The sequence below is a fragment of the Labrus mixtus genome, chromosome 23, assembly GCF_963584025.1.
Source record: "Labrus mixtus chromosome 23, fLabMix1.1, whole genome shotgun sequence".
Lineage (NCBI taxonomy): Eukaryota > Metazoa > Chordata > Actinopteri > Labriformes > Labridae > Labrus > Labrus mixtus.
The window spans coordinates 13761162-13787476 of record NC_083634.1 but is presented as its reverse complement, the minus strand read 5'-3'; the positions used below and the strand labels follow the sequence as shown (position 1 = coordinate 13787476).

Below are 26315 nucleotides of genomic sequence, written 5' to 3'. Positions count from 1 at the left end.
TCTGACAGGGAATCAATGTGGTGACAGAAATAATGGATACTGCAGGGACCAACAGTGATAGCAGATAAAGCTGGAAGTATATTAGTGCTATCGTTACGCAACTACACACATACATGGAGAGAGAGGAGTTGAAAGAATGGAGAACAGGGAAACGTTCAAAGTGCCACTTTGTGACTGCCTTCATTGCTTAGTTGTTAATGTCAAATCGAAGCGCTTTCGACACATGGAGCAGCGTTACAGGTGTGTAGTGTGCAGCATGAAGCAGCATCTGGAACTGCAGAGTGAACACCTTTTGATATGAAATATCAAAAGTGCTGGCTTACGTTTGTGAAGTGTGAGGGGACGGGGAGGACACCTTTGGTTTGAACCACTTACCAATTTGTTTTTTTTTACAGTCATCCTTGAGTTACAAAAAAATGAAATCAACATAGAGTACAAGTGTGTAATTCAGCTCTACACAAAGACAGGGATGAGGCAGTGGGTGATGGCAGAGGAACAGCTTAACAGTACTACAGACTACGCAGCACACCGTCATGATGATGTGGAAGGGTTCAAATAAAAGGCACAAAAGTAATCAACTTTAAGACAGAATGGCTTGATGGAGTCGACATTGTAGTAGAAGCACTGTGTCGTCTGCGTAAAGGCGGAGCACAAGCTGATTCTACCAATGTCGCAGCAGGAATCTCTGAACATCCCTCTACTTCCACTGGAGCTCTCTGTAGTATCAGCTGCGCCCAAATGGCTTCATTGTTTCTACTCTTCATTGGGTATGAATGTCTCTTCTTCTTAATGCACTCCTGGTTGTTAAAATAATCTACACCCCCCCCCATCCCCCCTGTCTTTAACATTCATTTAAGTCCACTTTATTTACTCCACTTCCTGAGGAAGGTCAAGAAAACAAACATATGCAGAACCCAACCAGAAGTCTGTTATATGTGACAGCTCCAATCAACTGCCAATTCATCCAAAATATAATTGTGTCATAAAAAAAAATCATAAAACACTCTTGGTGTGGTTTTGTTGCGACAGCCTAACTAAGTCTGGTATTTGCAGCAGCTGTAGTAGCTCATTTTATGACGCTCTAGGTAGTTATATCTTTTCTGAAAGACAATTTGCTGACTTTATGACTTGTGATGTTTCTGTATTCTCTAAGACACGGTATCATGCTCATGCTCTCATTTAAGCTTTTGCTGTTTACAAATGATGGATGTGCCTGCTTCAGAGTAAAAGAGGTACAATCTGAACGTTGGGTTTGAGTTTCATGCTAGCTGATATTGTGAGAGAACTTGTGAGAGGAGAGGGAAGCTTGTCTGGATTTCTGCTTTACTTTGTGAATGAAAGGGCAGACTGCAGCTATACCCCTTTTATTCACAGCTGGTTGTGTCAATTCCAATTCATCCTTTGAATCACAGAGGACCCTGTCTCTATCCTGACAGAGCACTGCTGAGAATAACAGCTGGCGCACGAATGGACGATAAAGCGGCCATTTCTTTCAAGAGTCCGAGTAAATTGAAATTGTTTTGTGAAAGGCGTTTTCCAGAAAGTCTTAACATCCTGGTTGCAGCAGCTTGTCAAGACTTATTTAGGGAGTGTTTGGAATTCAACAGAGGAGGGTGAACTGAACTCTAAACTTGTCTCACAAAAATGAAAAAGGAAAAAAAAAAATAACACAACAGAATACTTGCACAACCGATTATACCTGCAGTTTCTAGGGAGAAAGGAGAAAGAAAAGATACAGGTAATATTTGAGATAAAACCAGTGGAATACAGGAAGAGACGGGGGATGGGGAGACAGGGTATTAATGCGAGACATCAGGAGGGAGACATTCGAGGAGACGAGGGACAAAGAAAATCTGATATTGTCTAGAAAGGGAGTTGTGTGTAGGAAATAGAACTAGTCATTTACTCCATGGAAAATTACTACAGTGACACACATTAGAGTTGAAAGAGGCTTCATAGAGCAGCTGTTATGATTTAGGAGAATTTCACCAAAGGGATTCTGACTGACTGAAGCTGCCAAAAAGATTTAAGTACGCTTAAGAGTTTGACTCTGAGGCAGCACTTTTAAACTCCAGGGCCATCACTGAGGGGAGAGGGGGAGAGTCTATGTATACAGTGTCTTCTTTACACCGAGCTAGCACTTTATTCAGGGTTTCGCTGTGTAAGGGGGATTTATGTGTGTGAGACTCCGTTCTGGGGGGGGGGCGGGGGGTAGGAGGGGGGCATAGCTGGGGAGGGGGGGGTCTCGGGGTACTCTGTGACGGTCTTACCATTCTGCAGCTTCTCTTTGCCACCGGACAGCACTCCGCTTGGTAGCATGCCTGTCGGGGTCAGGCCCTTCAGCGTCAACACGCTCTCACTCTCCTCTCTGAAATAACAACACGTGATTTCAAATTTAGAAAAAAAAACAAAAAAGCACACAAGCTTCTTGTTTGGTTTGAATGTCTTTGACCAGTTGTTTCTATACAAACATCAACAAGTGCAGCTTTAAATATCACTTCAGCAGGGAGTAGCGGGGGTAATGCTACAACACCAACACAAGGGAGTTTATATTCTCCATATCTGCATACCTCAGCACAGAAAATACTCTGGCCATCTTGCCAATGGCACGGATCTTGTTGCGTATGACTTCCTTGCGGGCAGAAGCTGTGGCACCTGGAAGGGTCAGAAGATGGACACGGTCATACAGTGGTGCAAACGTAACTCGCGCATACTTTACCTTGTGCTGTCGAGGTGCAAACCAGACTGTGTGTTTGTTGTAATCACTACATGCCTTCTCATTAACTTTAGTGAAAGTGCTGAGACAGGGCCAGTCTTCTGGACTATTAGTTGTATCCAGTAGTGCGGCAGACCAACACAATGCAAACACAATGTGGTTATTGAAGCCTGGATTTCAGATCAAACTGAGTGATTTAAATCCACCCACAGGTCACGACCACTCAGTAACTCTCAGGTATTCAGTGTATTCATGCTGCCTCTCTGTAGTGAAGCAGTCGTACATGTATCTTTAAAACCATGTTACGTCATCTGTAAGTGGCCTGCTCCTTGTCCAAACTTGTCTTTTCAGCATGTTCAGTAAGCACACTATATGTGTTTTTCTTAGCTGTGTTTGGTTGAAGAGATTTAGCAGGATTTTTGTCTTCCAGGACTGGAAAACAAAACGGTACGTTTAAAAGGAAAACCCTTGTTGGGGGATAACGGTTTCAGGGCCTCGAGGGAGCCGGCCTGGAAAATGTGTGAGTATGAAGGATGGAAATGAAGCTGATGTGTGGTGAAAGGCTTGGGAGAGGTAGGAGCTGACAGTCTGGTGTCAAGTTGAAGACTTCCTATCGCTCTCAGTTGAGTACTCCATTAGTAAATTCAAATACATTTGGCACAGGATGTGTCTCCTGTCGTAGCATTTCTCATTCAATGTGTGCAGGGAATACCTTAAAACAAGTATGACAGTCAATGAATAAATCAAATCTTCATGTTTACAGATAAAACAAGTTTGTAAAAGACTCATTAGTATAGTTAGAAAGTGTTAAACAGTGACGTTAGCGGAAAACCCAGAAAGCAAGCAAATCTATCTCTGCACACCCGTGCTGCTATTATGTGTACCTTTTTTGGGGGGATATATTAGCTGTCCTTCTCATGTAACACCCCCAGAAGAGAAGACAAAAGAAAGGAAAAGAGAGATGATTGGATGGCTGTAGAATGAAAGAGGAGGTGGCAGAAAGGAGGCGGACAGTGAAGTAAGAAGCGAGAGAGCACAACAAGTGAAAAAGAAAAGCGATGACCTCAACACAAAACTCTGGAAAACAGAAAAAAAAGAAATTAGATGAGACAAACCAAGGTAGTGAGGACAGCACGACACGAGTGTGTGAGAGAGAGAGAGAGAGAGAGAGAAGATAATGCAAACGAAATCTGTGGATTTGAGGTTGGAAATATCAACATCACAGAAATTGGAAACCATGGAAACAACAGCAGATAAAGAGAAAGGCAACCAAAAGGATTATAAATGATGAGACGATGAGTGAGAACGATGAAGGAAAAGGTTGTGAAAATAAGAAAGATATAGAAGAAAAGAAATGAGCTTAGGAGGAAACAGAAACGTTAGAATGAGGCAAAGAATCGTGAACATGATCAATGTCGGTGCAGAATGAAGAGATGTTAGAGGACGATGGATTATTTGAGGAAATGACCAGTGAATGATTTTAGCCACAGTCCAATCAATATGAATTTAGTAGAATGAAGGAAAATCAGGGTCTGAAATAAACACCCACCAAGTAAATCTCAGAGGGCTGTCCAACACGTGGCAAGTACAAGTTTCTAGATCAAGTTTAATGTTTGAAGTTTCTGTCGTTCTCGTAGCTGGGACCAGAACCCGGGGCGTCCAGCCTCAGGACTACAGCCGCTGCACATGGGGCACGCACCCAGATCGCATTTTTTTTAAAGTTGTTTACCACTCCTTCATATTCAGATTGAACATCAGTTATGTATGAGGAATTGAAAATGATGGGCTGTGGAGTAAAACTACAATTACCTCTGCACACACACAATATGACTTATTCTTTAAAAACTAGTCAAATCAATATGTTAGTTGTGCAAATTTCCCCTTTTCTTGTCCTTTTTTATACACCACTTGTGCAAATTCCTTGATTTTGTTATTTCAGATGCATTTATATGTAAAAAAAAAAAAAAAAAAAGGAGGTTAGAATCTGGTGATATCCTGAAACTCCACCCCTGGGTGCTGTTTACAGATTAAGAATCTGTGCGTCAGTAAACACAAAGAGAGAAGCAGGCGGGGGTGGGGGGGGGTGGGGGGATGTGATGAGATCATTTCCTGTTTGGTCGGGCAGGAAGAGGGGAAACTGGTCATCTCATCGTAGATACACTGTGACTGGGGATCACACAGACGACTGTGTACTTTGAACTTTCTACTGTTATATGATGATAAAAGTCATAAATCCTGTCTGACTAACAGCTGATTGAGCCCAGGAGGACGGGGACTACAGAGCCATCTAGTGATACTAGATATCAACGCTGATAAAGGCCTAGTGTTGTTGTTTTGTATGTTTCTCTTACCCAGATAAAGGAAACTTGAAGGACATTTAGTGTGCTGACCTTTCTGCTTCTTAGTGATGCCTTTTAACAAGGATTTTTTAAAATAAGTATTTTCAAACCTCAAAGACAAAAAACCCCAAGGATGATTAGTTGATTGAACTTTGTCAAGTGTAAACAGCTTCTGGATTCACTCTTGATGAACATGTTGAAGAATGCTAAAAAGTGTTTATTTAAAAAGAGTGGCATGACATTTAAAAAAAAAAAACCCAACATAGAATAAACCAAATGTGCATCAGATTGAGCAGTGAGTGTCTATGTGGTACTCTCTTTAGCAGAGGTCGCCCTCTAGTGGAGGCACGCTGCAGTGAAAACTGTTTAGAGGGGTTTGCTTACCGTCCAGCTCCTCGTCAGTCGTCAGCTCATCGTTGGAGCAGATGCTCAAAACGTTCACGAGCATTTCAGTCACTATAAAGAAATAAGAATATATATATTTTTACATGTTATATATAGTGTAAGTTTTCAACAAGTATGGAATGTGGCAAGCTGTCCTAAAAGTCAGACGGTCATGTTGCGCTAGTTAGACTGACAAGAATGCACTCGAGTGACCTCCCTGCACACGCCCTGTAAACTGTGTCCGTCATTAACCTTGCAACATTGTGAGGTATCGCCCCGTGCCGAAGGGTCACACCCAAGAAGGGCTTCCTGGACTGAGTGTGTCAGTCATAGCTATGTGTGATTTACTGACACAGATGCGTCACAGTTATAACAGGAGGGGGGGGGGGGGGTGAACTTAACAAAGTCAAAATGCCTGGATAATCTTAAGATAATGCTAACTTCAGAAAATAGACCCCCCCAGCATGTTGAACTCATGACGTATCTTTGCCTGTTTGCATTTTATTAGCATTTTTATCAAGTGTTGTAAGTATACTACATTTATCTGTGTGTATGACCGGCCTATTTTTATTACTGACTCTGGAAACTCAGTGTTCATTTCAACGTTTTGGAGCAAACATCTGGGAGAACTGTCAATGCCCACACTTTGTTTTTGTGTTCTTACAGAATGTGTACGTGTGTATTCATGCTCACCCTTCTCTCCGACGAAGGGCAGGGACCAGGTGAAAACGTCCATGAAGTTGGGCAGCCAGTAAGGGTGAGGTGAGCAGTTGAACTGTCGGATGTTCATCACGTTGTTCTCGTACTTCAGCACGGCCGCTGTGGGAGGGAGAGACAAGACAGGGAGGCAGGTGGTTGTTAAAATGTGTCAAAATGTGTGAAGTTTAATAATGGGATTTGCTTTCTCTATGGTCTCTGGACACAAAGGATGGATTATGGTCTAACATCTTGTAAACAACTTTGAGTTTTTTGTCTGTCAACATCCACAATCCCCTCAAGGAGAACTCAAACTGTTCTACTTCTTCTCCTTTAATGTGCAACAAATCCCTGTGTTCACCGGTTCTGCAAATGGCTACCTATGTGTGGCATATACAACACAAGCCGAACATTATGACGTCTCTATTTTCCTCCTTAAAAGTTTCAGATTGCACACAACTATCCAACTGTGATCAGGCTACAAAGAACATCAGATCCTCGTTGAGGTCCAGGTCCATTACAGCCCCCATCCTGTTCCCAACCACCACTCAGGAGTACTGTGCGGCTTCGGCAGCCGGCACCAGCACTCCGTCCAGCTATCATGGAGAGTGACCACAAAGTACTCAGCGTTATGTGCCAGAAAAAACAAGTGTGATTGATGGACAATCTGAAGAAGGAGCAATCTGAGTTCACATTAAAAAAAGATAACAAAACACTTACTTTTAAAAAATACAGTTTTACAGGTGGCTTATGAAGCATCGTGTCTTAAAGTCTTGAATATAACCGTTCTCAACAGATTAACCAAAATGTTTCTTTTCTGGCTGTTCTTGTTGTTTACCTTGCCTGGTTAATGATTCATTAGCTGCAGGTGCTGCGCAGACTTGTGACAAATGAAATTGCCAGTTTTTTCAGATCTCCGATTGGCCGTAAAACACTCGAGAATTTGTTTTGTCCAAAACGCCGCAAAAAAGAAACACCTAGACTGAACCGTGGCCTGGATTTAACACATCATTTTTTATCAGACACTGTCAGTCAACCTCTGCTTTATGACAGCGAAATAGAGAATCTGGCAAAACTACCGTGCACAAGATGATGTACTGACATCAGAATCCGTCAATCTTTCCCTCTGACAGGACGGCTAATACATAGGAAGATTTGCAAACTGCTCTACAAACTGCCCAAGCATCTAAATGATGGTAGCTAGGGTTTTGGGACGAGGGAAAAAAAAAAAAAAAAAAAAAATCAATGTCCCTTTTCCCCTCTCCGGAACATTTCCTCTGCGTATTGATTACCGCCCCCACAGGGTGAAACATGTCTGTCACCACAGAAACACATGGCTCAGCATTTGGGCTCCATGCGGCCGGGCAATTTTCATTAGTTAACAGAAAACCATCAATTTCTGGTGAGGAGGGACGGAGAGAGGAGCCAGAGACAGGAAGCTAAGGTAATGATAGCTATGGACTCTGGATGATGATCATACTGCGGTGCTCAGAATTAAACCATGAGAAAAAACTGCTTATTCCCACTGACATCACCATCAAAGTGTTTCCTTTTTGATTTAATTTATCAATATTTACAGCGTGCATTGCTTTCACAATCCATAACCAAAAGAAGCTCGAAGTTATTAGTGAGAAAATTGAGAGAAATGGGCTTAGTTGCTTTCTTACAAGACTTACAGGAGATATCATTTTAATGCTAAATAAGAGGCCAGTTAGCTTAGCATAAGGACTAGCTAGCTACTTTTGACCTTCCTAAATGTCCCCTGGCTCCTTATGTTGACAAAACAAGCAGGAGTCTATTAAACTATGACTCACTGCACTCCAGTATGTGAATGTGTTACGTTTCTTGAGAAAGGGGATAATAACGAGTTAATGCTAAAAATATCTCAAAAAAATGGACAGAGGAGGATTAAGGCCACTGAGTTTATTACCCCGACCACCAACGCTTTTCTCAGAATTCTGAATTTACTGTCAAAACTCTGAGATCAACGATAACTGTAATTAACGGCATGAATTTCACTTTTTAATGTTACACTGAGCGTATTTTCACAAAACAATTGCATATAATAGGAAATATAATGAATAAAAACCGTGTAGTGAGTGTCTTATCTTAATCATAATATCTCTGTGTACCACTGACATAGAAGCCGCCTCCCAATCACTGACCACAGAATGCGCCATGTGACCTCTCCCATGATTAAGAGACAGTGTGGGTGCTGAAGAAAACACGAGAGCTGCCAAACATAAATATATCCCTGCTGCATATAGACGCCCTCTCTCTCTCTCATGAGCCAGGCCAGACTGATGGCCCAGATTTGGGGAAAGCCGACACCTGGGCCGGGTCACCATGGGGAGACTTTCCTGCCTCGGCCTCTCTCGGGGGTCAGGAATAGCAAGTCATCAAACCTGGCATCCAAAGCAGCTGTAACCTCAGTCGCAACACAAATGGGGTCAGAAAACATCCTGCTAGGCCGGGGCTTTCCTCAGTGTGTGTGTGTGTGTGTGTGTGTGTGTGTAATCAATGAGGCATGGTAATGTATATAGTGCAGTAACTATGCAATCAAAGTGGTCCCTCAAGTATTGCAAAGCATTAAATTCCACTGCCATCACTATCATATCCAAGGCTGTACATAAGCACACACATATTCTCTGAAATAACAGAGGAGAATCTGTACACTTTAGAATTCCTGTGGCATTATTATCGATATCAGAAAAACGTTGCAACCCATTCCAATAAGCAAAGCACTGCCTTCCTCTGACACACTCCACTCAGACGGGGCTGGGGGTGTTTGTGCGTGTGTGTGTGTTGGTGTGTGTTGGTGTGTGTGAGCATGAAAGCAGTCGCACGCGTGGGCAGCCTTTGCATAAACATCACATACTGCATAAACATGGTCGAGGCACTTGATTGAATGCAGCCGTGGAGGCCCGGAGGGAAAAAAAGGCAGAGCGGGGGAGAAGGTCAGCTCCCCTGCCGTCGCTCCTTCAATTCGGATTCCCTTTAAAAGGAACAGACACCCGGCAACCTCCCCCGTACAAAACCAAACACGATCATCGTGTTCTAGGTACGAGCAGGTCACGGCCCACTTTCTTTCTTTCTTTTTTTTTTTTTGGGGTGGGTGGGGTGGATATGGCATTTAACCTGCAGATATGAGGTTACAGGAGCAGCATTTTGCTACCCTAATGAAAAGAACACGCATTACTACTGTTTGAATGCACAATCATATGCAAAGTTATTCCTCATACAGCAGGAGGGCACAGCTCTTGTGGCGACCAGCTGTGAGATCTGTGTTAAAGTCCTCTGTTAAATCGAACACTGCGTGACAGCCACTAGATGTCTCTGCAGCTCTGGTGCTGCCTAACAGGGTAGCTGAGGCCAATCCTGCTGCCACGGTAACACAGATATTGTGAGGCTACGCCCGCTCATTAATTATTCATAAGGGAGTGCCTTGAGCCGGTTTCCCCGGTAACGAGGGCTGTTAAATCTGCTATGAGATCAGGGGGGAGATTCCCACTGTCCTGTCCTGTTGCTTAAAGCTGACTGCATATCTGTCTCTAAGGCCTCCCGTATCAAGTTCCAATGGATTAGTATTCCATTAAAAGCATTGAGACCTCCTCTGTCCATTTCATAGAGCCCTCGACTTCCATTAGATGTCAGACTTGTGGTTGGTTGGAACTGAATGTACTTGTACAGTGGAGCACTGCATGAATGACTTTTCATTAATTGTTGCTTAATAAAGTAATGAGTCAGCATACTTTCTGATTTCAAATCATTTTCATTTCACTAGAAATCCATGCCTCAAGAAGGCCACTTGTTCTCGGGCTTAAAACCACATTGAATGGTCATGCCGAAGAACATAAATGCTTTCTGCCTTCAAATATTTGAGTCATGAAAAAAAACAAAACACTCAAGCATCGCTTACTATCTATGCTATTGGTCTAAAATATGTTTAAGGTTGTGCCCTGTCTATATTTTCTTGAACTGTCAACCGGATTTCATGGTCTAATTCAATGGTTGAAGGAGACCCCTGATAAAAAAAAAAAAAAGACTGTTGGAAATTAAAACCATCCTGAAGGTTGTTTTCAACTTTAAATTATGATGATCTGAAAAAAGCCTATTCAAGGTTCATTTAGTGATTTCTGGATCTTTTAACATCAGGTCTACTTAATTGGACAGTTTGCTCAGTTGTTATGAATACATCTCACTATGAAGTATCTTGAGAAGTTTTCTTACTAAACAATACGGTGAGTAGATCTCACCAGAATTCTGTTTTATAAGACTTAGATCCTTGTTGGAATGGAACCAGAAGGGCCTTCCCAGTACGACATTACGCAGTCCATTTTTCTTGTTTGGTGCGGCCTGAAAAGTTCTGTAACCGAATCCTGTTTACAGGAAAGTGAAGGAAAGCCCAGTAATGACCAGAGTGATAACAGATGGGTGGGCATCTGCAGACGGGGGAACGCTTCTCGCTGGCACTTGTGACAGGAGGTGGGAAACATGAAATCCCTGCTGTGCTGTCGTCATCACTGCCCCAGCTTCCATCCTGCTATTTATTCCAGTGGCAGAGCCAGGAGCCAATCATACCACTGCATTTCACTCCTTCAGATCACACATGTCGGCTACTCACCAACCAATCAGCACATGACCAAGGCAGGAAATAATGTAAAAAAAAAAAAAAAAAAAAGGAACCGCTGTCCAGTTTGACTGGAAAATGAACCAGATGGATTCTTCAGGAAAACATGGTTCACATTATCGTTTAAGTTTCCTCTCTAAAAGTCCATTCCTGTTTCTACATCGTCATCAAACTGTAAAACTAGAGAGGAGATGGAGAGGTTATCATGGTTATGTAAGGTTTAACAGGTGTGAGATGGATCTAACCACCATGTCCTTCACTGTCTTGGGGGTGTAATAAAAAAATCAGCGTCAAAAAGGTGGGCAGCTACGTGTCATTTAGCATTTTTTCCATCCAAGCACCACAACCATTTGGATTCAGTCTTTGGCTTTCGAGACCAGTCAACAACGACGCAGCAGAACACATTCCATTAATACGAAACCGCAAGCAATATCCAAAGTGTTCGACTGCCAGCTACACCTCCAACTCCATCTCTCCAAACTGTGAGCACTCAAAAGTGCTACATCACTGCTGCTGTGTTTTCATTTAACGCAGCTCCACTGTCAGCTCAGAGGGTGCAGGGGTCAGAGCGTTGATGGACAGCTGGTCAGCGCCTGACACTTATTGCAAAGCCAACAGTTTGACTTGGAAGGAAAACGAGTGATGGATGGCATCTAAAGGCTGGGTTTTTATCTTTTTTAGAATCACATCGTTCTTGTTGATTATCCTGACTCAGCTACGACTCAAATTTACTTCTGGCGGAGGATTTTTTATTTTTTTTCCCCTCGCCCGCCTCTGGTACCTCATAGATATCCTCTGCCTCCTCCTCCTCCTCCTCTCCGACTGGGAAGTGCCCGTCTCTCAACATTTTTCCCCCCATGTGGAGAGGTTTCATTGGTTAATCTGGCCAACTCCCAGCGCTGTATTGATGGGACCTGCAGATGCCTCCTCCCTCCGCCTTTAAGATTTATGTGCCCGCTCGATTGGCCATCAATCACAGAACATGCTCAGTGGGCTCCGAGCTCCGGCAAGAAAGCAAAGAGCAGACCAATTCATTATAGAGGCTTTGGTTCTCCTAGTGAACCCCACCCACATAACTGATTAGAAGAGCATCAACAGGACTGATAAGGTGGTATTGGTTAGCTGCGCCTGATTCATGAAATAGTGGCGCCGTTGTGGGGAAAATACATCTGGTAAGTAAACGGCTGATAATGTGAAGGGGCAACCATGCAATTACATAACCGCAAGTTTTAAGAGCTCAAACATAAAATCTCTGGCAAGACCTTAAGCTCGAGGGATGTTTATTTGCTTGGGAAGAGCTCTCTCTCTTCTGCAATTATATTTGTATTCAAAGCCAAAAATCTGACTTCAAACACATTAAGCTGAGGATAAAAGTGTGTTTCACTTTCAAGCAGACAGCGAATGACAGGAGAAATAAAGAACCTGCCATCCCCCGTGGTAAGATACACCTGTGTTCCTAAATGAAGTCGGTTCTATAAACAGAGTAATCATTTCCTTTCTGATAACCACACTCGCTCGCTCTCAGAGGCATTTTATCAACAGAAGGTCAGCCAGCTTCAGGTAAGACCAGGGTGCGGACTGAATCATTTTAGATACTTCGACTATCACATATTGAGCTCTGGAGGTGCAAATGATTTGCCAGGCAAATGGTTGCCAAAAGTTAAAAAAAAAACAACAGGCCCTTGACATCAATATGTTTGCTTGTTTGTTTTTATTGTGTGTTGGGTTGACTGTGAGCCCTGGGAAGATTAGTTGGCATGGAACGAATGGGGTCCTAATAATAAACAACACACCAGGCATGCAAACTGTCAAGCTGCACCCCCACCCGCCCTCAACTATCCCGATTGTGCAGGAAGCAAGGCATGGAAGCAGCTCCTGAGGAAAATAGTAAACAAAAAGATCCTAATATCTGAGATCAAGGGAACACACGTGGAAAAAAAGAGAGAGCCATGTTTCCCTTGTGTACTGCACTCACACCAGCAGCACTGCAGTACACAGCTCTGTTATGGCATTTCATCATGACAGGAATTACAAAACAGCATGCACCAGCAGCACCATCGCTCTTTCCTTCCCATTTCCATTTCCTGTGGTTTGCCCATCGCCCGCCCCCATCCACAACATGCCCCCACAGCCAAGTCAGATACTGTCTGTTCTCCAGGGGAAAAGTGCTGACTCACAGCACAAAGGCAAGCCTATCTTGCTGCGTGGGCAACGTAGCGCCGCATTGGGCACCACTAGGTGCCAAGTGAACCTCCCGCCCAGCCACTTCATGTCCAGCTACATCCCTGAACTGAGCAGAATCAGTGTCAGAGAGTTTTGTGATGAAACAACCCTGAAAACTTGAACCAAAATATTTCTATACTATGAGGGAGAGGCGCTCCAAAAGCTGTGTGCACTGTGAAAGTTGAGTTTGGCACTCCTTAATACCATTTAAATACCATAACAATTTAACAAAACTGTACATTGGAAATATATTATTTATATTTATATTTATTTATTTAGTTATAATTTTTTTATTTATTCTAAAACCTTTTTATTAACCCAGGAAAAAGCTTGTTGAGATAGTCGCTTTTTTAAGAGTGCCCTTGTGAAGACAGGCTGCAGCACTGTTTTTCATATTATACATGAGATAGTGTTAATAAAGTGCGAGTGTAAGCCAAAAGGGACATGTTCATTTTTAATCCCTTAGCATGGCGTGAAAACAGCTAAATGTTTTCTGTTCATCCTTTTTAAAGGCACTTTAAAGCTCCGTTATGAGATATTGTTAAAACATCTGAAAAGCAAAGCTCTTCTAAACTGTGAAAGGATGTTGTTAATGGTTACCCAACCGGTCCAAAAAAGAATGAACCTTCCAGTCTGCAGCTCTGTGAAACTTTCTGTTACTTCCAGCTTATCTTTATCTTTTTGTTTTTATTGTTTTATTTTATGTGTTTGCTGATTGCCCTCGTGCACAACGACAAGGAGATGAAGTCAGCGTATGGCAGATCAACAACCTCAACAGCCATTTGTAAGAGTTTTATGACATTTGAGGTTTAAGACATCCTGATGCTTCCCTTAAATGAAACCTGAATTATTCCTTCTCCTTACCTTTGTTGTTGTAGACATCTAGGTAGTTGGGTGCTGAGAAGATGGTGATAAGAGATGGGAAGCCAGTGGTCTGACTCTTTCTGTACATGCGGTATCTGGGAAATATCCAAAAAAAAGAGACGTAAGCATCAGTAAACATTACATTCATACATTAATCATTGGTGTTTGGCCCTCGGGAAATGATTAGCAGTGACAGTTTTTATGGCCTCTTGTTTTCACTATGGCTGTTTGTCTGGCAGCCTCAGGAGAGTAAATCCCTGTGTTACAGGTGAAACATGCCCTCCAGAGTCATCTCACTGAACCAACTCCACATTCAAATCAAACTACTGTGATCTCACTGCGAGCGGCTGCGCTGTGTTTGTTGGTTTGGATGCTTGGAATGAAATAAGAGCTTTCAGTAAACAGTACTGACTCAGATGATTTATTTGCCACACCACACCTTGCAGCAACTATTTGTAGAAATTTGAAAAAAAAAAAAAAAAAAAAAAGGAAACCGAGGTGAAACTCTGTAACATTATTACTTGTGTGGTTCAAGGCGGCTTGGGGCAGCAACCTCATCTGAGACGTGGCGAGGTTGTCCCGTGTGACCACGCTGTGGGTGTGCAGTGATAAACAACTGTATGCTATGCGTCCCACCGCCTCAACCTCCCTTAGAGGGTGATCAGCCTGACAGATCCAGCCACCTGCCCTCAAAATAAAAATATGTTTTCAAAGGAGCTATGCAACGCCTCTGTTGAAGATCCAGAAATCACTCTTTGTTCCTGATGAATACAAGATGAGTTAGGTCGTTTGAGACTACATGTGCTTGAATGTAAAGTTAAGAATATAAACTAAATATGAACTGTGAAACAATAATTCCGCACAAAAATCTGACTAGTCACATCACATCTGGCCGACCAACTCCCCACACTGGATTCATTTTGATCACCCCGCCTTCCCTCAAAGTTCAGTACGCACTGAACCTGCTCTCCAGACAGGCTCAACACAGACCAGGGTGCACCAGGGAGGGAGGGAGGGAGGGAGGGGGGCTTTTCATTTAATACCTGGCTCTGAAACCACTGTGCCGTGTGACAATGTGATGGGAGAAGACGAAAGGCCACAACACTCACCCAGCATCCTGCGCTTCATGGGCCCGGATGATAGATAATAAGTTATTGTGTTGTAGAAAGTCACAGACTGCAGGGTAGCTGTTGAATGAAAGAGACAAACATTTGGTTTACTCACACATCAAGAAAAACTCAGACGAATCAAGAACAATCAATGGAAATAACTAAATAAGTCATGGCTATTATTGATTGAGTTCAGAAAAAAACCAAATGAACTACAATACTGAGTTCAGGCTAAATGTTTACATAAACTCTGGTTCATAAATGGAAGGGGGGGGGGGGGGGCTCTAATATCCTGACGTGAACAACAGATTCATCAAATGTCTAAATAGGCAGCTTTTGTCAGCAAAGCTTAAATGACTCATTCTGTACTTTTAAACCCACTTTCATACCGAAAGAGGAGTAGGTGTGACACTCCTTAAGTGGTGGATTTTTGGAAAGAATGAAACTAAAAAATGTCAAAAAGTCAAGTATGACACATGATTCACAGCAGACTGCTTCTTCAAGAAGAAAAAAAAGAAGAAGAAGAAGCTATCGCTGGGGAGTGTTCAAGTGTGTTTCATGCTCACGCTGATCTATTTAGTCTGCGCACACAGAAACCAGAAAACCTCACAGCCAATTACCCAACGACAGTACTACAGCTTTCCTGGTGCAACCTTTAACTCCTCACACCAGCTTTTACTAGAAATGTTTCTTTGCTCATAACGAGAGAGAAAGAAGAAAAGCCACGAGGAGAAGCTTTTCTTAAAGAAAATGTTTTTTTGATAGTCAATCAGTTGTTAATAGAAATTATTAATATTTCTGAGCACCGCCTCGAACAAAGTGGATTTCAACGGGGAGGGGGGTACAGTCATTGAAAATGTGTACGTCAAACTTTTGTCATGGTGATTAGTTTAATCAGTGGAAATATCATCTGTTAGACTATCACGTAAACAAAAAACGGTGCAATCAGAGTCTATAAACAAACACACATTTTACACACGAGACAGTCGTTGTGGTTCAACGAAGACGTATACCGTGCTTGTACAAAACACAGGTAATGGTTTGGTATAAGGTTCTTTAATGAAAGCTAAACGCCCCGCAACAATGAAACAACACCCACATGCAGCAATCAAAACCAAACTTGCATTTTGGTTTCTGATAAATATGAGGAAACTTTTTTTCTCCATGCAAAAGCTGCACTACAAAAAAAAAACAAAAAAAAAAAAAACAGCTTTTTCTCGTTCACTTCAATCAACACAAAATCCTGTTGAGGTTTCTGGATGACTGGGCCAAGCTGATATGGAGTTTGGGTCAAGATTGATACAGGGAACATTCTTATGGCAGCTTTATTGCGTCTCTTAATGCAAAGTGCTTGGAGCAGGCTTGTAATAAAGTGTTATATAAGCAAATTAACTTGGCTTTTTTTTGTATGCAGGCTTATCTGAGAGCATGTTTGCTGCAGAGCTAAATTATCTTCATTTCAAATAGTGTGAAACCTTTCATAGGAGACTGAAATTGAAGGAGCCAGGATTGGTTCATTAACAATCCTCGCTGGTGCAGACATGAGAACACATGCATTCCTGACAGTCACGACAAACATCTGGTGGAAGGGATGTGTATTAAAAAAAAAAAAAAAGGGGGGGGAAGAAATTAAAAATGCAATGAGTTTTTTTTTTCATTAGAAGGGGGTAAAAATGAGGACTAGATGGTTTATTTCTCACTTGATTTCCTGCAGCAGATGCAGACACATGCCATATGGAGCCTGAGATATATTAAGGCCTAGTTTGTTTTTTTGTGCAATTTTGCATTTGGAGTTTAGAGCATCTCCCATCTGTCCGACCAGAGGGCAAAGATGTTAATGAGCTCCTCGGACAACATGCAAAGTGTTGCAAGAAATGCCTTCATCATGTGCAATCTGAGCAGCGTTTTGTATGTGAAAAATTAAGCTTTTAAGGTTCTTATCAATAACTTGGATTTACACTGATGAAAGAAAGATGTTAAGAAAATCACTCCAGGCTGGTTCATCCAGGCTGCTGAGCAAGGGCCAAAAAGAAAGCGACTATACTCAAAACATTTGCAATTTCACGCCTGACTTGTGTTTGTAAAAGTGTTACAAGCGTGCCCACGGCGCTGGGGGAAATTATTGGTTGCTGCAAGACAGCAGCAACAAAGACGCTGATGTTTTTAAAGGGGGTTGTGTTGAGGAATGGCTCTCTCTCAGTCTGGCTTAAACCGTCTCATAAATCCTGAATGCCAGTGTGATGCCAATTAGTGAGCATCCCCCGGGCAGTCGAAGTGGAGGACACTGATGAAAACAAGACTCCAGAGGAATTTGGACCAAATGACAGAAGGTTAAGCAGGATGCTGGTGCGGCACAAACATGTGACAGTCAAATCCGTCATTTGTGGTAACAATGAGACCACATTATGAGCATTTCTGTTTGGTCTCACTTCAGTAAAGTGACAACATTAGAAAGATTATTTCAACCCAGGGCAAATTGTTGATCTGCTGTGTAATGGATCACAAACATTTACAGAATATGTAAAGACAATCGGGCGAAAGATGCCCTCGCAAATCCGCAACGACGGCAGTAGAGGGAGTTCATTCCCAAGCACAGCCATTAAAATACAATTAAGTCTGTAGTTATAAAACACCTGTTATTAAAGAAGGAAAATGCACATCAGGAAACTCAGGACGTCTCTGACTATTTCTGCTGGCTCGCCTGAGGCGCGCCAGGGCCAAGCAAGCGTCGCTTAGGCCGTAATGAGCGGAGGGAGCGCCGAACGCTCTCACAGACAGGACTGTGCCTCGCGGTAATGTGCCACTTCATTACATTCTGTGACAGTGTGAGCTGCCTGCTCCGAGCACTTCCTCCGTTTGTTCAGTTACTCAGCTCAATAGAAGGCAATGAGGGTTACATAAATACTGGTGACAGGCTAAGGAGGAGGACTTTTGGACTACTTTAATGCACGCTATGTTCTTACAACTCTTAATCTCCCACTCACAGTGGAGGAATTGCAGTGCTTGAAAACAAAAAAAGTGATGGAGATTTGGCAGCAGGGTTTCTCAATTTATCAACAATTTGACAGGATGATGATCATTTTGTGTCTTTATTCTTTTGCATCATTTGTTTATGATTACTGAAGAGCTACCCGCTTCAATGTCTATGACGGAGAGGACAGCCAAACTCATCAGAGGACGATTTTCTTTTTCCAAGAGTGGACAAAACACAAAATAAGAGGCACGCTTTCAAAAACAGATACTTGTAATTTTTTAGTTATATAAAATATTACAAGTAAAACACATTGAGTACGAGGTCAAACATCGCAGCAGTATTTGATGGGAGACAGAAATCAAAGCTGTTACCTGGAATCCTTAATGCTGAAGTAGTAAACCCTCCTGTTGCCCCTTCTCGTAAGAGATCAAAACACTCACCTGTAGAAGTAGGAGCAGCCTCGCACTGTGTTGTGTGTGAAATGCTCTTGGCTCTTCTCGTTCCCAAAGTCCTCCAGGGGGTCGGACCACAGCAGATCGCACATTGGTCCATATGCTGGAGGCTCTTTGAATCTGTCTAGCTGTGGAAGGAAAAGCAGGACTCATGTCAGCCTCTTTGAGGGGAAAAAATGCACTTAGAGCTCGCATGCTAGTGCAGAGAAAATATTTTTTTTTGCTTCTTCCGTTAGAGCCACGTCAGAGGCTGCAGCTGCCATTATCATTATTATTATTTTGTTACTTTGACTTACATTTATGCTGAAGTCATATTGTATTGAATTAAAGCTGAAAAGATATACAGTGTGGATGACGTGTAGGAAGGTTTTTAAAGGGCTCTTTTTGAGACACATAAAAACTCTGGCTGTCATTCTTAAGGAGTGATGAACATAAATAACTCTGCTTTCAGCCAAGTATAGCTCTTTCTCAAACAAAAGCTTGTGGATTACAGGAGGGATAGCATGATGGACACTTCAATGGAGCAAATTCTATTATGCATGCCCTCTGATTGCAGCCACAAAATCCATTTGGAGTTATTGAATTAGTTTGAAAGCGGGATCCAGCTCTTCAACATTTTTTAATCAGAGCGAGGACCAGACCCTGTGCTTGCAATCCCCGGTGTCCAAGTCCTGAGCCTTATTTTGATTTTGAGACAGATCTGGGAGAATCGCTTCATGCATTTGCAACTCAGGTTGTTATTTTCACAGCACATCACTCTAAAGCGAGCACAGTCTTTTCCTCATTAACTTTGAATGAATGCAGAAAACACATGAAGCAGACAGGAAGCTCCAATTTTCAACAAATGCTCTGTGCTTTTATAGCCATCATTGGGCACCTGCTGTTACATAAACACACACATACACACACAGGCTGGAGCTGCATGAAATTATAGAGAAAATGGTCCCGAATCAGACACATACTTTCCTGATGTCGTCAAGATTTGTGATTTCTGGAGACAGTCCTCCGTGTACACACAGGAACTGCTGGTTCATAAGTGCAGCCAGGGGAAGGCAGTCGAAGGCGTCCATACATGCGTCATACACCCTCTCTGAATACTTAATTCTACCTGTCATGGGGGGAAACAGGGCAGGGAAAAGGAGAGCACGCCAAGTCAAACACCACAGCTTTCATACATTGGGGCAGTGTGCTAGTCTGGGACGGAAAAGGCTCTAAAAAGGGCCAAAAAACTTCCCAAACACACTTTAAGAGCAGCACAATTTCACAGCGCTTTTGTGTTTTTTTCCACCACTCTGTCTGAGTCCAACAGAAATAGTTCTGACGTGTGTAAATATCAAGACAGGCAAGAAAAAAAAAAAAATGGGACTGAATCCTGTTCCAGGCCAGAGGGCACTTTTAAGTGAGCGTTTGAGGTCGCTGGTAGAATAAACAGCTTTTAGAAAGAATAACTGGCTCTGTGCAGAGATTCACACACCAGACTACTCAGTGTAGATCAAAGGTATGAAAATGAAGTGCAAAAAGCATTACTTACATTCCTGCTTAAATGTGAAATACTCTGTTAAATGTCTACATTCATGATTCCCACGCAGCAAAAACAGTGTTTTTGGGTAAAGGATCTTTAAGGCCCACAAGTACAGCACACACTGAAACAAAGAAGAACACAAAAAAAGGCATTGGGGAATGGTTAGTTTGTCATCTGGAAATAACACTCAAAACACAAACCATCAAGGCAGACTTTGTCAATGTCGCAGAGTGAAATAATACACGCACTTCTGCTTATAATGAAACATTTATGCACTACATTTTGTGGCACATTTCAGGCTCGCTGGGAGAGATGACAAACCTCCAGAGGAGCCACCAGAAGACAGGCACGGCACACTCCATTAAAATATGTTTTATTAATAAAAGTATAATGTTCCAGACGATGAGATGGCAGGGAATATATAGAGAAGTAAATTCCAACCAACGTCCTAGATTAAAACACATATTTTGCTTCATATTAAAAATCTCTCTCTACATAACCCTAAGCTACAGCGTGACATTTGCTATCCGGGCTACATTTGAAGTTATTACAAAAGCCTATTACTGCTCCAATATCAGCAGCCTGATTTGATCTACGCTCAAAGAAAGCTATTAATAAACACAGCTTCTGTTTGGCGTATGGTGTGTGTCATACTTGATTAGGCCCTCGTGAGGACAACTAAATAAAGAAATAAATACACAGCCTTACTTCAATACTGAAATACCCTCTGTCAACGTAGTCCCCCAGGAAAAGGTAGCGCGTAGATGCTGGTGATCCTCCTACTTCAAACAGCTTCATCAGGTCAAAGAACTGCCCATGGATGTCTCCGCACACTGCAACGAGGCAGAAAGAGGAAAGAAAAAAACACATCAGAAAAAAAACTGCTATTTTTAGAGCGGAGAAACTTTCAGATAAAATCCATTTTAACACAGTGACAGGATATTTGCTTCTTTCCAAAGTTTCCATCAGAGGTGAAGTGCTCGGAAAAAAAGGTTTTTTTACCAACAAACCTTCAATGTAGCACCGTACAGAATGTCACACATGTATGTAAGATACAACACGACAAAGAACCTGAGCTTTTCCTAACCAACCAGAACGAGGGGAGAATGGGAAATAAAATGGGAACACAAAAGCGTTCCAATTAAAATCACACGTCAAACTGTGAATACTTCTTTGCACACAATCTTCTGTCAGAAAGCAGATGTCCAATATGGAAACGGATAACAGGATCTGGCTCGAGTCTGCCTTTTCATGCCTTGCCTATCCACCACATCCTCCTTCAGCCTCTTTATAACCTTGAGGTGTTTCAACTGGCTAGTAAGACCTAATTCGAACACACCTTTCCCTGCCAAACGCACTAAAAGTTCATTGGCTGAAACCACTAAACAGCTCTCGGTTGTATCCCTTTCTAAACACGCCACGTTAACCGTGATGCAAATCTGGCTTGTCGGAGCCATTACTAACAGATAATTGCTGAGAGAATTTGCACTTCATCCTAAAAAGTACTGACAGTCCGTTTCTCAGCTTGAATTCCCAGGAATGTCAGTAGCTGTCAGCACAGTGGAATCCACTATATATCGCTTGACTTGTTTCAATCTAGTGTCATATCAACTCTGTGCAAATACTAACAACCCAGCAGCCAGCTGTTATATAGCGTCAAGGGAGAGTTCTGGTATAAAAACCCATTCCCATCAGAAATCAGGAACCGCAAATCACTTAATATGGATCGGTTTCCCATCTCCCAACGTGACCCTTTACCGTATTACTCTCTGGGGAGACGAGGGGAGCAAAAGGCCAAAGGAGATTTGCTGCTTAGCCACCATTGGCTGACAGGATGCATGTGGGGGTGGGGGTGTCGGATTTAAAAGCATTCTGTCACTTTAGTAGATACTTCAAAGGTTGGTTCAATGGGTCAGCTACACCTGAACTTTTCATTTATTATTGATAAACATCCTCATTGGTTTTTCCCCCACTGGTGGATCTATTTTAGGACCACAAAGCCATTCTGGGAGCTTTCATCGTTCCTCAAATGGATTTGGTTTTATCAAAAAAATATTTTTATGAAATGACCGTTGTAATACTTTAAAGTACACTAGGTTTAATGGGAGGACTAATCCAGGTAAAGAACTCTAGGTTATCAATGAATCTACTGTTAAACTTTGACTCTGTAGAAAAACACAGTTCAGAGAATGATCCAGAAAGTTGAAGCATTTTCTTTATCAACATAATAACAGCTATTGGAGGTTTTTTTTTATTGGTAGTATTAATGAGGTTTGAAGAAAGTCTGTTTCTATACATAGTCTTTGGTATACACAAACACACCAATAAAAACATTCAGACACTTAAATAGTATTTACAGGAAGTGGAAACAGAGTTTAGTGAGAGATACCCAGAGAGACTTTCAGCAGTCTTTCTAGGAGTTTAAGCTAACCTACTCAAAAACAAGAAAACACAACTCTTATAATACATTCAATTTGGTAATAAGGAACATACATACAACAATCTGAAGATGTTGCGGTTAAGTGCCAGAAACAGCTTTAATCATGTTAATGCATTTGCTGCAGTGAAGCTCTTTAATTGCCCTATTCTTTATCAGGCCAATTCACATGATGTCTAAACCGTAGAGGCAGGGATGAATAAGCAGGAATTAGATGTAATTACTTTTGAAATGCTATAAAGGTTTTTTTTTTTAACGGATTCTGATGCTACTTGTTTTCACTTTAGTTAAGCCCCAGTTTCAACATTTTTTGGTGATATTCTAGTTTTTCACCTGGGCTTGACTCCACAGACTCAGAATGGATGAGTAGCAAAAAACTAAATGATTGTAAGGTTGGTAGTACCAGTTGGGAACCACTGATATACTGTATATCAAACCAATATAAAATATTTTTTAAAGTCACCTTGAAGATTTATTAAACCAACAACACAAGTCAACAATCAGCAATATTACATTTTAGACTATCACAGTGACAACAATGATGAGCACGGTATGGGTTTCTGATGTCCATCCATCTGTTATTCAAGCAATCAGCTAATGAAGTGATTAAAAACAGGGTAAATAGATTGAAATCACATTTGAGAAGGACAAAGCCTTTCCTTTCATAAGACTGTTTGTTGATTTATGTACCGTATCTCGCACCGAGAATTACAATAAGAGCCTGTGAAAAAGTCTTTCAGAGAGATACCCAATTAGTGGGAGCTGGAGGACAGCGTTGGAGAGCAATTATCTCAAGTTACGAGGCTCGTTAGACAGCTTGGAGAATCAGCTCTCCTTGACTGTATCGTAAACCTCCGCTTTACCATTTGTCTTTTATTAAACCCACACTGTGTAACTGTTTAAACCCACAGTGGGGACTAACTTCAAAAAGAAGCCCTGTTATATGTGTCCAATTTCTGAAAAGATGTCCTTACTCCCCTGATGCAATCAAGCCAGCACTACAAACACGTAGTGGAGGCTTATTTTAGATGGCTTGTGCTGTTCCTGAAAATGGATTCACTGGAACAAAAATGGCTGAAAAAATGCTTGAATTAGAATCTAGCTTTTTAAAATAATATTCTCATTTATTGGCATTTTCATTAACTTTATTCACAATATAAAATGGACATGGCACATGTTGACGTGTTGGATGTTTTGTCAACATATTTCTGGTATCCATTGTTCCCATATTTTATTATTACTGTAAAGCCTCTTTTATCTTTTTTGGTGGTCCATCAAAAGGGTTAAATTGCCAGAATTTAAATATTTTATGGACGGACTTTTGTCTGTTAATTTGTTAAATAATAAGCTCATGTACAACTCATGATCATGATCTGATTTTTTTCAATACACAATAAAAAAGGAGGCATGTTTCTTTGGTGAATGAGTCAATAACGGACGTTACATTGGGTGTGGCCCCAAATAACTCATGTATATAAAAAAAGATATAAAAGAAGAAGTGTTTGTGCAACAGTTGAAGGAATTTAGAACGGTCAAAATTAAAACCCAAATGTAGAGATGTACAAAATCACATCAACTGAAGCAAGAAAGTGACTTTTTCATCCTCAAGAGAGAAAATAAGCCTTTTTTTTTTAATATCACATATTTATATCTTGCATCAAGGAAGCCATTAATGCTTCACATTCATTGTTTATGTACTGTTTTTGTCATTTTTCAAATGTCTTTTTTTTTTTTTTTTTTAAAAAGGACAACAAAACTAGTCCAATCCAAGAGCCTAATTTTGCTTCACGGTGCAGGGTGCATGATGATGCTAAACCTCGTCATTGCTATGGAAACATTCTTTCAACAAAGGCAGCTTCTATCACTGAGAGAAGAAAAACAAATCCAAGCTGCTGCTGACCTGATAAAGGACCTTCTGGGAGTATCACCAATGGCAACAATGCAATGTATCTACGGTGTTGAAATAAACAGATGGACGCAACAGGCAAGCGTCTCCTCTGTAAAGCACCTTTTGTTTTCTGCAAACATTAATGTTTAACTGTGAAATACAATACTATCTGACAGGATGACCACCAAGAGTGCAATTATTGTGAAAATCTATGCAGCGGCTGTATTGGTACCAGAGCAGAGAGCTTTTTCACAGGGGAATTAACAATACTTTCATATTTTCAGAGGCCAGCTCTGCAGGAGGGAGTCCAGTGAGGGAGTAAGCGGCTGCGATTTCACCTGAAGCGCCTGTCAAACACACTGTGTGTGGGAGGACTGCACCTCCAGCTGACCTTTTGGAAAGCTGTCACTTGCTGGCAGCGAAAACAGCGGGGTGACACGACAACAGTGAGAGTTAAACTCTGGCCGGTGTTATGGTCACTGGGAATTGTAGACGACTTTTCTGCATGAGTGTGAACATCACCCGCCAAAGCATATTAAACGCAACTGCTTTAGAGCAGCCCACTCCACCAGCTCGGGGGTTTTGCTTCATCACAGCGGGAGCACAATCCACCCATCGCTCAGCTCCAGCACACCTACAGACATGCTTTGCTTCCCTCCCTCTTGTCACAAAACACACAAAAAACGAGGTGAGAAGCAGAGCCCACATAAGAAGAGCAGGTGGGAGTACATTATCTGGAGTGAGAAACAATTCGTTCTGGCCATCTCTTGCCTGTGCGCTAAAGTGATCTCCCTGAGTAGCAGCATATCAACGGGCAGCAGCTATCGAGTGGGTGGTGGGCATTACACAACCTGGCTTCAGAACCTACACAGGCCACTCCAAAGGCCGGGCTCATTGAGCGAGAGAAATGCACGGTGAGGCAGACTGTGCCAGATAATGTTCTGATTGAGACTGGTTGATAACAATCTTCCCCCCAGGTTTTATGATGGCACCGACTCTCGGAAAGCTCTACATCCTGCAGAGTGTGCATTTATGCAAAGGCGGAGGTGGAGCTTGCAATCTGTCATGACCATCAAGCTGTTTGTGAGGTTTTAAAAGCTGAAATTGCTGGTGCAGCAGCAGCGGCGGCAATAAATGTCACAGCGTCTGACTTAGATTTAACTTCAAATTACTGCGTTGGTGTAAGCCACAGGTTTGAACTGTGACTCTTCAGAGCAAAGGAAGATTTACTGATGAATCAACCACAAGCTTTTAGACTGCCACTCTATTAGCCCTGTGCAGTTCTCTTGCTGGATAATTTCATTTTTACAGCATAATGAATTGGCATGGTCTACTCTGCAAAAGAGTTGTGCATTGTCACTCTTAAGGGAAAAACTGTAAATATTCGGTTTACTGAACAAGAGTTATTTAAAAGAAATGTTCTTGTCAGTTTTAATTCTGATAGTGCTGTGTCCAATTTATCTGCCTACTCATTTTAAGACTGTTGCGTAACAACCTAGTATAAAGGTTTGATGGCCTTGAATGCTACACAGAGCAAACACACTTCACATGAAACTTATAAAACTGCCGTTCAAACCAAGGTCCTTGTGTGACCTACGATTTAAACAGGAAATTCCACGTTCAAGGTCCTATCATTTCCTGACAAAGAAAACATCACTATTTAGAAAACACTAGAAAATACCAAGCATTTTGAAATGCACACGCTCGTTGTATTTTGGTATGTGACAGTCCACAGCTCCGATGGGGTCGATCCCCTGCATTGTTGACGGATGTATGAACAGTGTAAAATCTCGCTGTTGCCTGGTGATGCAGATGCAGGAGCTCTATTGATGGGAGACTTGTGCGAAGGCCATGGGAGCAGCTTGTACTCAGTGGCCTAATCCTGCCCCATTCGTCACACACTCACACACACACACACACACACACACACACACATTTGCACTACCCTCCCTCCAAGAAAAAACCCCACCTGCCATCTGGGCCAACCAGGAAATAACTGTGTGACTGTGAGAAGAAGAAGGCAAGAGAGCGAGATAGGTGACGCGTCATGGCGCTTTACATCTATGATAAATATTTACTTA

The 26315-nt window shown here is 42.0% G+C and overlaps 1 protein-coding gene across 6 annotated transcripts in view; it reads right to left on the bottom strand.

The window, feature by feature from the left end:
- Positions 1-26315, bottom strand: part of LOC132958764 (protein phosphatase 3 catalytic subunit alpha) — a 65951-nt gene that overhangs the window by 5098 nt on the left and 34538 nt on the right. For 3 of the 6 annotated variants that reach the window (XM_061031801.1, XM_061031796.1, XM_061031798.1), the window contains exons 3-13: positions 20618-20742; positions 19919-20030; positions 19350-19495; positions 18376-18515; positions 14962-15039; positions 13853-13947; positions 6133-6258; positions 5440-5511; positions 3601-3627; positions 2571-2655; positions 2271-2368 (exon numbers count right to left, since the gene is read on the bottom strand). In XM_061031801.1, coding sequence (XP_060887784.1) covers positions 2271-2368; positions 2571-2655; positions 3601-3627; positions 5440-5511; positions 6133-6258; positions 13853-13947; positions 14962-15039; positions 18376-18515; positions 19350-19495; positions 19919-20030; positions 20618-20707 — 1069 coding nt within the window. In that variant the 5' untranslated portion in view covers positions 20708-20742. Of the gene's footprint in view, positions 1-790; positions 1709-2270; positions 2369-2570; positions 2656-3600; positions 3628-5439; positions 5512-6132; positions 6259-13852; positions 13948-14961; positions 15040-18375; positions 18516-19349; positions 19496-19918; positions 20031-20617; positions 20743-26315 lie in introns of those variants that run through there. The other 3 variants (XM_061031797.1, XM_061031799.1, XM_061031800.1) reach the window with 2 other exon arrangements.